Source organism: Oncorhynchus tshawytscha, linkage group LG31 (assembly GCF_018296145.1).
Source record: "Oncorhynchus tshawytscha isolate Ot180627B linkage group LG31, Otsh_v2.0, whole genome shotgun sequence".
Classification (NCBI taxonomy): domain Eukaryota; kingdom Metazoa; phylum Chordata; class Actinopteri; order Salmoniformes; family Salmonidae; genus Oncorhynchus; species Oncorhynchus tshawytscha.
Genome location: NC_056459.1, coordinates 40,681,801 through 40,694,961, shown reverse-complemented (window position 1 = coordinate 40,694,961; position 13,161 = coordinate 40,681,801). Strand labels below are relative to the sequence as shown.

Here is a 13,161-nt window from a genome sequence, read left to right as displayed (position 1 = left end):
CAAGAATTGAACCCTGTGGCACACCATAGAGACTGCCAGAGGCCCGGACAACAGGCCCTCAGATTTGACACACTGAACTCTGTCGGAGAAGTAGTTGGTGAACCAGACGAGGCAATAATTTGAGAAACCAAGGCTGTTGAGTCTGCCAATGAGGATGTGGTGATTGACAGAGTAGAAAGCCTTGGCCAGGTCAATGAATACGGCTGCACAGTATTGTTTCTTATCGATGGTGGTTAGAGATATCGTTTAGGACCTTGAGAGTGGCTGAGGTGCACCCATGACCAGCTCTGAAACCAGATTGTATAGTGGAGAAGGTTCGGTGGGATTCTAAATGGTCGGTGATCAGGCAGGGTAGGATAGAAAGGCAGGGTAGGATAGATATAGGTCTGTAGCAGTTTGTTTCTTAACTCACTTGCTTAGTTAAAAATAAAAAAATAAACATCAAAATGTTTTGATCAACCATGATTCATCGCTTTCACATTTTATTTGTTGATCATGAGAGTCAACATTTTTTCAACCAATCAGCAACGTAGTTGTTGAGACGCCGCAGTACAGAAACACCTCAACGTTTTTCTTAACCACATGTGACGTATGTAAGTAAGGGTATAACTAAGACCATGTTTCATATTTCCCTCATCTAAACCCCGGCTGATAGTGCTGTGTGAACGCCAGCGCTTCCTCGCCACTTATTCCTAGAAAAAATATATATCTAAAAAAATAGTTTTTTTTTTTTAAACCTTAAAAACATATATATTTGTTAACCAACTCGTTGAAGCACTAGTTGATATTCGAACTGAAGTGGAACGACGAGAATGTTACGCTGCGTTTCTCTGGTTACTGTTACCATCTGCAACGGGAAAAGCAAGCAAGGACATGTTGATTTCAAGCTCTATTTTGTCAATTATATAGACATTTTAAACAACATATACGTAACGAATTGGTCGTATTTTAAACGTTTCAAATATTTATCTTCTAAATTAACTTCATTAGAACTTGTCAAGCTTGTTAAACTTTGCTAGCCAGCTGGTTTAGATTCAACCCTCGAGTTAGCGTAACCAGACCCTTTTTAAATTACGAACAATTTCGTCTGAAAGGTAACATTTTTTTTTGTCGGATTTCGTTACGAAAATGAACCCCGGTGCTCCTACTTACCCCATGGCATCCCTGTATGTCGGTGATCTTCATCAAGATGTGACCGAAGCTTTGCTCTACGAAAAATTCAGCCCCGCCGGGGCCATCCTTTCCATCCGGGTCTGCAGGGATATGATCACCCGTCGTTCCCTCGGGTACGCCTATGTCAACTTCCAACAGCCAGCTGATGGTATGTAGCGAACTGTCATGTTAATATTGTATCTATTTTAAAGGTTGTCAAAGCCAGGAAAGATGACACGGCTAGTCTGTTTCTCCTCCATGTGACAGTGAGAAAGACATTGTACACGGGCATCGCTGTCTTGGCTAGTCTAGTCACAAACAACTCGCTACCTACACACAGCTGTCTGTATGACTGTTCTACACTCTAATTCCACATACATGTATCACTAGTCATTGAATCATAATCGAGATGAATAGCTGCCATTCTAGAGACAGGACAACAGTTGGCTTGTCCTGTTTGTTTTGGGTGGGGCATCGTGTGTAAACCATATCCCTGGATGGATTTAATATCTGACCAATCCATCCAGGGATATGGTTTATACTACAGCCAGTTCATTTGGTCAGATATTAAATCCATCCAGGGATGTGGTTTATACTACAGCCAGTTCATTTGGTCAGATATTAAATCCATCCAGGGATGTGGTTTATACTACAGCCAGTTCATTTGGTCAGATATTAAATCCATCCAGGGATATGGTTTACACTACAGCCAGTTCATTTGGTCAGATATTAAATCCATCCAGGGATGTGGTTTATACTACAGCCAGTTCATTTGGTCAGATCTAAACAGGTTATTTGAAGAAATAGGGAAGTAAATCTAGTATGGGGTCAAAATTTAGCTTATCACTGGAGTGTGGGGGGGGCTATCACAGGAGTCATAATGTGTTAATATAATTCCTCTTCTCAGCTGAGAGGGCTCTAGACACCATGAACTTTGACGTGATCAAGGGTCGTCCTGTCCGCATCATGTGGTCTCAGCGTGACCCATCCCTGAGGAAGAGCGGGGTGGGCAACATCTTCATCAAGAACCTAGACAAATCTATTGACAACAAGGCCCTCTACGACACCTTTTCTGCCTTCGGCAACATCCTGTCCTGCAAGGTAATATCTCGCACAACCTTTCATCCCCAAGGAGGGTGTTGTATTGGTTAGAAATGTGTTGCATGATGGGATAGTTTTTATCCTCAAGTTGACCTTAATTGTATTGCATATCTAAAGCTCGTGCCAACCCTCCTTTCTCCAAGGTTGTTTGTGATGAGAATGGCTCAAAGGGCTATGGCTTTGTGCATTTTGAGACCCAGGAGGCTGCTGAAAGAGCCATTGAGAAAATGAACGGCATGCTTCTCAATGACAGAAAAGTGTAAGTGTGATCAGTAAAGGTTTCTTCTGTCGTGGCTCTTTAACGGTACTAATCACAATTGTTTTAATACTAATTGTGTGGTTGTTTTTTACAACTTGCGTCTCTGACTGTGAACTTGGTTTCTTGCTGCAATGCCACAGTTCTACCTGGAAGTGTACATTCTGGTAACGAGGTTGTCGTACAGGGTTTCCCAAACTCGGTCCTGGGGCCCCTGTTTGGTGCACGTTTTGTTTTTTGCCTGATGAGATGGTTATTTGAATCATCTGTGTAGTGCTAGGGGAAAAAATTAAACGTGCACCCGGGTGGGGGTGGGGGGATAGGACACGACTCAGTAACCAGCTCGTAGCCTACAGCTATGTGACTTGGTTGTTAACGTGCTTCTACGCCTGCATTGCTTGCTGTTTGTGGGTTTAGGCTGGGTTTCTGTACAGCACTTTGAGATATCAGCTGATGTAAGAAGGGCTTATAAATAAATTGGATTTGACAGAGTTTGGGAAAGGGGGAGGGGTGGTAGGACAGTGTTTGGGAAGCAGGGGGGTTAGGACAGAGTTTGGGAAAGCCTTGTGTAGTATGTTACGGGGAGCAGGTCTGGACATTTTGGTGAGGGTTTTGTCTGCCAGCTCCAACTAGTTTTTCTATTGCAGGTTTGTGGGACGATTCAAATCTCGCAAAGAACGTGAGGCTGAGCTTGGTGCCCGGGCCAAAGAGTTCACCAACGTTTACATCAAGAACTTTGGTGAAGATATGGATGATGAGAAACTGAGGGAGGTCTTCAGCAAGTATGCCGAGTATGGTATGTTTATTACTTTCCGCCCACACTCAGAAACCAAGTCACATAGCTGTAGGCTACGAGATGGTTACTGGGTCGTGTAACATCTAGGCAGTGCCATGAGTATCTGAACTGTCTCCTGTAACATCTAGGCAGTGCCATGGGCATTTGAACTGTCTCCTCTAGAGGTCAACCGATTAATCGGAATGGCCGATTAATTAGGGCCGATTTCAGGTTTTCATAACAATTGTTTTTTTTGGGCGCCGATTTCCATTTATTAAAAAAATAAATAATAATTATACCTTTATTTAACTAGGCAAGTCAGTTAAGAACACATTCTTATTTTCAATGACGGCATAGGAACAGTGGGTTAACTGCCTTGTTCAGGGGCAGAACGACAGATTTTCACCTTGTCAGCTCAGGGGTTCCAATCTTGCAACCGCAGTGAACTAGTCCAACGCTCTAACCATTGCGCTCCACAAGTAGCCTGCCTGTTACGCAGTAGAAGTCAAGGTAAATTGCTAGCTAGCATTAAACTTATCTTATAAAAAAAAAACACTCAATCAATCATAATCACTAGTTATAACTACTAATCCAATTTAGCAGGCAATATTAACCAGGTGAAATTGTCATTTCTCTTGCGTTCATTGCACGCAGAGTCAGGGTATATGCAACAGTTTGGGCTGCCTGGCTCATTGTGAACTAATTTGCCAGAATTTTACGTAATTGAGACATAACATTGAAGGTTGTGCAATGTAACAAGAATATTTAGACTTATGGATGCCACCCGTTAGATAAAATACCAAACGGTTCCGTATTTCACTGAAATAACAAACGTTTTGTTTTCGAAATGATAGTTTCTGGATTCGATCAAATTAATGACCAAAGGCTTGTATTTCTGTGTTATTATTTTATAATTAAGTCTGATTTGATAGAGCAGTCTGGCTGAGCAGCAACAGGCCCGTAATCATTCATTCAAACAGCACTTTCGTGCATTTTGCCAGCAGCTCTTCGCAAGCACAGCGCTGTTTATGACTTCAAGCCTATCAGCCTAATGGCTGGTGTAACCAATGTGAAATGGTTAGCTGGGTGTGCTCTAATACTGTTTCAAAAGTCACTCGCTTTTAGATTTGGAGTAGTTATTCCCCTTGTGCTGCAAGGGCTGCGGCTTTTGTGGAGTGATGGGTAACGATGCTTCGAGTGTGGCTGTTGTCGATGTGTTCCTGGTTCGAGCCCAGGTAGGGGCGAGGAGAGGGACTGAAGCTATACTGTTACACTGGCAATGCTATAGTGCCTATAAGAACATCCAATAGTCAAAGGTATATGAAATACAAATGGTATAGAGAGATAGTCCTATAAATACTATATTAACTACAACCTAAAACCTATTACCTTGGAATATTGAAGACTCATGTTAAAAGGAACCAACAACTTTCATATGTTCTCATGTTTTGAGGAAGGAACTTAAACGTTAGCTTTTTATCATGGCACACATTTTTACATGGCACACATGACTTTCTTCTCAATACTTTGTTTTTGCATTATTTAAACCAAATTGAACATGTTTATTTATTTGAGGCTAAATTGATTTTGTTGATTTATATTAAGTTAAAATAAGTGTTAATTCAGTATTGTTGTAATTGTCATTGTTGCAAATACATTTTTTTTAAATTGGCCGATCAATCGGTATCGGCCATTTTGGTCCTCCAATAATCGGTATCGGCGTTGAAAAATCATAATCTGTCTACCTCTAGTCTCTAACATCTAGGCAGTGCCATGAGTATCTGAACTGTCTCCTGTAACATCTAGGCAGTGCCATGAGTATCTGAACTGTCTCCTCTATCATCTAGGCAGTGCCATGAGTATCTGAACTGTCTCCTCTATCATCTAGGCAGTGCCATGAGTATCTGAACTGTCTCCTCTATCATCTAGGCAGTGCCATGAGTATCTGAACTGTCTCCTGTAACATCTAGGCAGTGCCATGAGTATCTGAACTGTCTCCTGTTACATCTAGGCAGTGCCATGAGTATCCGCGTCATGACTGATGACAGTGGCAAATCCAGAGGCTTTGGCTTTGTGAGCTTCGAGAGGCACGAGGACGCCCAAAAGGTGAGCTTAATGTGTTTGAAATGGTTGCTTGGTTGGTGGCGTTTCGTACGGAGGGTCTCAATCAAGGATGGGAAGGCTGATGGCCATATTGTAAAAGAGGATGTCTGTTCCAGGCTGTTGATGAGATGAATGGGAAGGAGCTGAATGGAAAGCTCATCTACGTGGGCCGCGCCCAGAAGAAAGTGGAGCGTCAGACGGAGCTGAAACGCAAGTTTGAACAGATGAAACAGGATCGCATGACGCGCTACCAGGTCACAGTGAATCAGCACTTTGTGATGTTGTGCAGTTTTTGTTGCAGCCTTGTCAAATTCCATGTTTTCTCTACAATGGACTGTACTGGCCAAAATGGCTGCCACAGTGAGTAATTCATGAGCCCCACATCCCTCTGGCATGTTTGCTGGGGATAAATGTGTTCTACAGACAATTACTAGTTCATCGACGGTTAATATGTAGTCTATCAATGCAAGGTCAGAATCAAAAGGAATGTTGAATAGTATTGTTTTGTAAAAGTATGTTCTACATGTCTTCTCCAGGGTGTCAATCTCTACGTGAAGAATCTTGACGATGGAATTGATGACGAGCGCCTGCGTAAAGAATTCTCCCCATTCGGCACCATCACCAGTGCCAGGGTAAGGACCAACCTCCTGGCTGTTGACATGTTAAAGAGAACCAACCTCCTGGCTGTTGACATGTTAAAGAGAACCAACCTCCTGGCTGTTGACGTGTTGAAGAGAACCAACCTCCTGGCTGTTGGCGTGTTGAAGAGAACCAACCTCCTGGCTGTTGGCGTGTTGAAGAGAACCAACCTCCTGGCTGTTGGCGTGTTGAAGAGAACCAACCTCCTGGCTGTTGGCGTGTTGAAGAGAACCAACCTCCTGGCTGTTGGCGTGTTGAAGAGAACCAACCTCCTGGCTGTTGGCGTGTTGAAGAGAACCAACCTCCTGGCTGTTGGCGTGTTGAAGAGAACCAACCTCCTGGCTGTTGGCGTGTTGAAGAGAACCAACCTCCTGGCTGTTGGCGTGTTGAAGAGAACCAACCTCCTGGCTGTTGGCGTGTTGAAGAGAACCAACCTCCTGGCTGTTGGCGTGTTGAAGAGAACCAACCTCCTGGCTGTTGGCGTGTTGAAGAGAACCAACCTCCTGGCTGTTGGCGTGTTGAAGAGAACCAACCTCCTGGCTGTTGGCGTGTTGAAGAGAACCAACCTCCTGGCTGTTGGCGTGTTGAAGAGAACCAACCTCCTGGCTGTTGGCGTGTTGAAGAGAACCAACCTCCTGGCTGTTGATGTATTAAAGAGAACTGCTTTGTTCTGTTCAGCTGTGTGCTAAGAAAACCGTTTCCTCCCCTCTCCTCCATTAGGTGATGATGGAGGGTGGTCGCAGCAAGGGCTTCGGCTTTGTGTGCTTCTCTTCCCCGGAGGAGGCCACCAAGGCCGTGACCGAGATGAACGGGCGCATCGTGGCCACTAAGCCTCTGTACGTGGCGCTGGCTCAGAGGAAAGAGGAGCGTCAGGCTCACCTCACCAACCAGTACATGCAGAGGATGGCCACCGTCCGGCCCATACCCAACCCAGTCCTCAACCCCTACCAGCCTGCCCCTCCTTCTGGGTACTTCATGGCTGCCATCCCACAGGTCACCACTTGGTCAATTCAGTTCATGTCAATCAAACAATCACATTTATGTCAATCAATCGATCTAGCCCTTGATATTCATGTTCACAGGATCACAGTTCAGTCCATGGACAAAGTGGAAGTGTGTCAGACTGGATGCTGTTGGATGTAGATAATACCTGCACTGTGTTCTCCATCCCTATAGGCTCATAACAGAGCTGCTTACTACCCTGCCAACCAGATAGCCCAGCTGAGACCCAGCCCTCGCTGGGCCACCCAGGGTGTGAGACCTCAATGTGAGTAGTACGCCCTCATAACCTCTACTACTTTACGATATGACCACTGACTTCTACAATCATAGTTTAGTGTTAAAAGTATTCCTAAATTACATTGTTGGGACTTCAGACTTCCAGAACATGCCAGGCTCCATACGTCCTTCCACATCCAGACAGCCCAGCTTCAGCCCTATGAGGCCAACCAACCAGATGCCTCGCATGATGTCCACGCGGAGCGTGGGTGAGTAACCTGGAGAGATACTCATTTGTGCCTCTGTCTTTGTAATATGTAGTAGTGCTTCTGCATTATGTACATGCTAATGCAGGATTTATATTGAATTTAGGTGCTTTATGACGTAACATTTGAAATAACGTCAAAATGATCTCTTCTTGCCCCTCTGCAGGTCCCCAGACCATGGGGCCCCGCGCCCCTTCGGCCCCAGTGAGTGGAGCCCCGGTGCGTGGCGTGCCTCAGTATAAGTACGCCACAGGAGTCCGCAACCCACAGAACCACATTAACTCACAGCCCCAAGTCACTATGCAGCAGGTATGCCTCCTCTCTCCTATCAAATGTAAACTGAAGGCAGTATTAGAAAATAATAATGTGCCATTTATCAGACATTTTTATCCAAAGTTACTTACGTGCATACATTTTGTTTATGGGTGGTCCCGGGAATCGAACCCACTACAAGCACCATGCTCTACCAACTCCGTTAGGGGACCGCGTGCCTTTACAGGGGACCACAAAAAAATATTATCTACCGTGTCAATATTACCTTGGTGTGTTCTCTCTAACTCTGTGTCCGTGTGTGTAGCCTGCTGTCCATGTGCAGGGCCAGGACCCTCTGACTGCCTCCATGCTGGCCGCTGCACCACCTCAGGAACAGAAGCAGATGTTGGGTGAGTGTAAACTCAACCCCAGACAAGACTATCTTTTAGCGGACTGAACACCAAGCATTCAGATCAATACGACTGTTTCCACGGTCATGGGGCCTCAACAATGACGTGATGAAACATAGTTGTCACTTTATGTAGCAAGGTGTTGTAGCAAACGAGTTTCATGATATGTTTATTTAACTAGGCAAGTCCAATTAAGAACAAAGTTTTATTTACAATGATGACCTACTGGGGAACAGTGGGTTAACTGCCTTGTTCAGGGGCAGAACGATTTTTACTTTGTTAGGTCAGGGATTCGATCCAGCAACCTTTTGGTTACTGTCCCAACGCTCTAACCACTAGGCTACCTGCCACCCCTACATGCACCAGAAACAGGGTACGCTTTGTGACTTTCCAGAGAAATATCAGCAAGCTAGACTAGCTCTTACTCAGTGGTAGAAAAAGTACCCAATTGTCATACTTGAGTATAAAAGTAAAGATACCTTAATAGAAAATGACTCAAGTAAAAGTGAGTCACCCAGGATTATCTGACTTCAGTAAAATTTTCTAAAGTAAATGTAATTGCTCAAAAGTAAAAGTATAAATCATTTCAAATGCCTTATATTAAGCAAACCAGACGGCACGTTTTTTTTATACATAGCCAGGGCACGCTCCAACACTCAGACATCATTTAGAAACTAAATATCTGTTTAGTGAGTCCTCCAGATCAGAGGCAGTAGGGATGACCAGGGATGTTCTCTTAGGTGTGTGAATTAGACCATTTTCCTGTCCTGCTAAGCATTCAAAATGTACTTTTTGAGTGTCATGGGAAAAGTATGGAGTAAAAAGTACATACTTTACTACATTCATAAAGAAAATTAAAAGTTGTCAAAAATATAAATAGTGAAGTACAGATGCCTCCAAAAACTACTTCAGTACTTTCAAGTATTTTTACTTAACAACTTTACACTACTGCAGCAAACACAGAACGTCAGCGCAGTGTTCTCTTATTGGCTAACAGAATCCGTCTCGTCGCAAGTCTTTCACTAAGATTTGACATGCAGACATTTTAAAGCCGTTCAGATCTGCGTTATAAAACTGCATAAAATTGGGCTTAACATCCATTCAACCTACCACACTGTCAATCTCCCTCCGGTTTCTGAGCCAGGACACTAAAACCCTGTTTGTCCCCAGGTGAGCGTTTGTTCCCGTGCATCCAGAACATGCACCCCAGCCTGGCTGGGAAGATCACTGGCATGCTGCTGGAGATAGACAACTCTGAACTGCTTCACATGCTGGAGTCTCCCGAGTCTCTCCGCTCTAAGGTCAGTTCTGCTCCCTGACCAGAATGTGTCATCAGGAGAAATTCCTTGAAGCCAGGCGAGCCCAAGTGAGAGCATTTGAGGAAACTGTGTAACCCCTCTGATGGATTTTAAATGTTGTAGTGTACAGATGAGTTTGTAGCTGTGGTAATAGGTGATGCTGTTATTAACCTGGTTGATGTTGCTGGTAGGTGGATGAGGCTGTGGCTGTGCTGCAGGCACACCAGGCCAAGGAATTAGTCCAGAAGACTGTCCCCAACTCTGCTGGTGGTCCGAGTGTCTGAGGCCAGGTAGGCCGAGTGTCTGAGGCCAGGTAGGCCGAGTGTCTGAGGCCAGGTAGGCCGAGTGTCTGAGGCCAGGTAGGCCGAGTGTCTGAGGCCAGGTAGGCCGAGTGTCTGAGGCCAGGTAGGCCGAGTGTCTGAGGCCAGGTAGGCCGAGTGTCTGAGCCCAGGTAGGCCGAGTGTCTGAGCCCAGGTAGGCCGAGTGTCTGAGCCCAGGTAGGCCGAGTGTCTGAGCCCAGGTAGGCCTGTTTCAGGTCTAGCATTACACTCAGCATTATACATTGGTCATCTGATGCTCAGATACTTGTTGTATACCTACGATTATGACTGAATGCTTTTTCTGTCTTCACAGGGATGGGGAACCTTGGAACTTCATCTTTAAAAAAAAAAGATAATTCTGATGAAACTTTGGAAAAAGTTAACGCCAAAACAATGCAAAAAGAGAACCTGTTCTAAAAAGGCAAGTCTTTCAGCCAGGCCTAGAGAAGAGCACACTGGCTTTGGAAAAAGTTTCAAAATAAACATTTAAAGTGTTTTAGAGAATTCCATATGATGGAATGAGGGCTTCCAGAAAGCGTTCCCTTCTGGTGTTTTATTCCTTTTAGATGTATCAATGTTTGGGGTGTACGTGGCCAGGATGTTGAATAACCCAGAGTTGTGAAATGTACCTTTACCTTTGTTTGCTTGAATTAAACTTCTTAAAAGATTGGATGTTGTCATATTGGTGGAAGTTATAAATGATCTAAATAAAGTGGCACACTCCGTGTGTACTCTTCCAGCAATGTAATGGGTATTTACCAAGGTTTCCCCCTGCGAGGAAGGTTTCCCCCTGCGAGGAAGGTTTCCCCCTGCGAGGAAGGTTTCCCCCTGCGAGGAAGGTTTCCCCCTGCGAGGAAGGTTTCCCCCTGCGAGGAAGGTTTCCCCCTGCGAGGAAGGTTTCCCCCTGCGAGGAAGGTTTCCCCCTGCGAGGAAGGTTTCCCCCTGCGAGGAAGGTTTCCCCCTGCGAGGAAGGTTTCCTGCGTGATGCTGGGAGATTACACATGGAGTGTGCGACTTTCTTTATTTTGATAGTTTATTGGACGATAGTCAGCACCTCCACCTAAACTACTATTCCGGGTGTGCGCCAGCTCATGTTTTTTTTATCTGATATTGGTGGAAGTTGTCATTAACTGGTGGAAGACATGATGCCTGCCAGCTGACAATGGCCCAATGTGTAGTCCCTAATTAGCGCAGTAGGGCGCACCAAGTAGTGGTAAAGTTAAAACCATGTTTTTTCAAATGACCTGAGATGAGTGGAAATTGGTCTTAACTTTACAGAACGGCTAAATTTAACAAAGGCAGACATGAGTGTTCTATGGGATACATAGCATGTTAACCTCATGTTTATAAATCAGTAAATGGTGCATTTTAAGGGAACAATGATCATCTGTTCCCCACAACATGTAAGAGCATTAGAACGGGAACTTGCACTGTAATAAAAAAAGTGGAGACCCCTTCAAATGAGTGGATTTGGCTATTTCAGCCAGACCCACTGCTGACGGGTGTATAAATCTGAGCACACAGCCATACAATTTCCATAGACAAACATTGCCAGTAGAATGGCCTTCAGCGACTTTCAATGTGGCACCGTCATAGGATGCCAACTTTCCAACAAGTCAGTTTGTCAAATTTTATGCCCTGCTAGAGCTGCTCTGGTCAACTATAAGTGCTGTTATTGTGAAGTGGAAATGTCTAGGAGAGCAACAGCTCAGCTGTGAAGTGGTAGGCCACACAAGCTCATAGAACGGGACTGCAGAGTGCTGAAGCTCGTAAAGACCCCTGTCCTCGATTGCAACACTCACTACAGAGTTCCAAACTACCTCTGGAAGCAACGTCAGCACAAGAACTGTTCATCGGGAGCTTCATGATTTCCATGGCTGAGCAGCCGCACACAAGCTTAAGATCACCGCACAGATCCCTGACCTCAACCCCCATTGAATACCTTCGGGATGAATTGGCTGCGACTGCGAGCCAGGCCTTATCGCCCAACATCAGTGCCCAAGTCCATATTAATGCCCATGATTTTGGAATGAGATGTTCGTGCAGGTGTCCATATTATTTTGGCTGTGTAGTTTAGTGAACATGCTTGGGCACAGTGGAAGTTACTTGCTGCAGTATGTCTCCTAGTTCTGTGCTCAGCTCTTTTGCTGCCAGTTGTTCTCGGTGTATCAGCCAATGTGTCCATATGGCAGAAGGAAACACATTCATATCTAGTGCAGAGGCCTGCCCACCGCCCCGCCAAAGATGAGGCACATCTGTGCAAAAGCCCACCATTTGATGGCATATGGATTCTGTTTTTCATCAATATAGCCACGCAGCACAAGGAACATCCCATATACCGTTTCATGCTCCCGAATCGTGAGACAGAACAATATGTCCTCATGAATAGCATCCGGTGACGTGTTTAGTCAACAAAAGTCAATGCATGGTCATCTGGGCCCTCACAGCTAACGTCCATTTGGAGAGCATAATCTGGGGAGTTTGAGTCGTTCAGTCCATTTTCTCTTGATTGCTAGCAATAGCATACATTCTTTGTGTTTTCTGACAAAGGTATTGGTGTGAATTTCTGTCCCTCTGCCTCCACACACATTGTTTTCACCATATCAATTGCAGCTGGTAATATCAAAGTCTCTGCAATAGTGTGTGGTTTCATAGTGTATCATGCCTAGTCATTCAATGATTCAACGTTTCAAGTGCAATGGTCAAGTACAGCCGTGATCTAAGGGCGCTCATATTTTGGGGGATTTTGGAAATTCTCCCGCGACTCCATTTTCATATTAGGCAATGCCACATGGGGCCGCGACCCCTAGCTGCAACAAACACTCAAACTGGACAGTTTTATCTCACTCTCTTAATGCAAAGACATAGACACTCTTACTGACAGTTGTGGCTGCTTTGCGTGATGTATTGTTGTCTCTACCTTCTTGACTTTTGTGCTGTTGTCTGTTTCCAATAAAGTTTGTAACCTGTGCTGCTGCCATGTTGTGTTGCTACCATGTTGTGTTGCTACCATGTTGTTGTCTTAGGTCTCTCTTTTATGTAGTGTTGTCTCTTGTTGTGATGTGTGTGTTGTCCTATATTTTTATTCAGGAGGCCTGAATAAATTCAGGATTCCCCGCAGGAGGCCTTTTGCCTTTTGGTAGGCCGTCACTGTAAATAAGAATTTGATCTTAACTGACTTGCCTAGTTAAATAAAGGTTAAATAAAACAAATGAATGAATGTCGTTAAGCCACGACTCAGTGAAACCTCAGATATTCCAGTTTTTAATGTCCCGTTGGTAGGATATACGTGATTGTAGTTTGTCTATTTTATTTTCCATTGATTGGTCCTATTAGCCAACGTACAATGGTAAAGGGAGTTAACCCACTAG

At 44.6% G+C, this 13,161-nt stretch overlaps 1 protein-coding gene and 1 non-coding gene across 3 annotated transcripts; both read left to right on the top strand.

Moving 5' to 3' along the window:
- Window positions 1–624: 624 nt before the first annotated feature.
- On the top strand, window positions 625–10,459 carry LOC112236199 (polyadenylate-binding protein 1A). 2 transcript variants are annotated; one of them, XM_042310285.1, is made up of 15 exons: window positions 625–1,321; window positions 2,060–2,253; window positions 2,397–2,512; window positions 3,157–3,305; window positions 5,296–5,390; window positions 5,504–5,641; window positions 5,924–6,019; window positions 6,747–7,019; window positions 7,203–7,293; window positions 7,403–7,513; window positions 7,677–7,819; window positions 8,088–8,172; window positions 9,343–9,473; window positions 9,662–9,783; window positions 10,104–10,459. In XM_042310285.1, exons 1-14 carry the CDS (start codon window positions 1,129–1,131, stop codon window positions 9,752–9,754), a joined length of 1,908 nt encoding a protein of 635 aa, XP_042166219.1. In that variant the 5' UTR covers window positions 625–1,128; the 3' UTR covers window positions 9,755–9,783; window positions 10,104–10,459. The 2 variants fall into 2 exon arrangements, with proteins under 2 accessions (XP_042166219.1, XP_042166218.1); XM_042310284.1 differs by having other exon boundaries at window positions 626–1,321; window positions 9,662–9,760.
- Window positions 5,684–5,816, top strand: LOC112242329. Its single transcript, XR_002952473.1, has one exon. It is a non-coding gene; the product is annotated as a small nucleolar RNA SNORA5 (small nucleolar RNA).
- Window positions 10,460–13,161: the final 2,702 nt, after the last annotated feature.

Coding starts and splice junctions, on each gene's coding strand:
- LOC112236199 (XM_042310285.1), top strand. CDS start 1,129: ATGAACCCCGGTGCTCCTACTTACCCCATGGCATCCCTGTATGTCGGT. Junction 2,254..2,396: donor GCAACATCCTGTCCTGCAAG/GTAATATCTCGC, acceptor CCTTTCTCCAAG/GTTGTTTGTGATGAGAATGG. Junction 7,020..7,202: donor TCATGGCTGCCATCCCACAG/GTCACCACTTGG, acceptor CCATCCCTATAG/GCTCATAACAGAGCTGCTTA.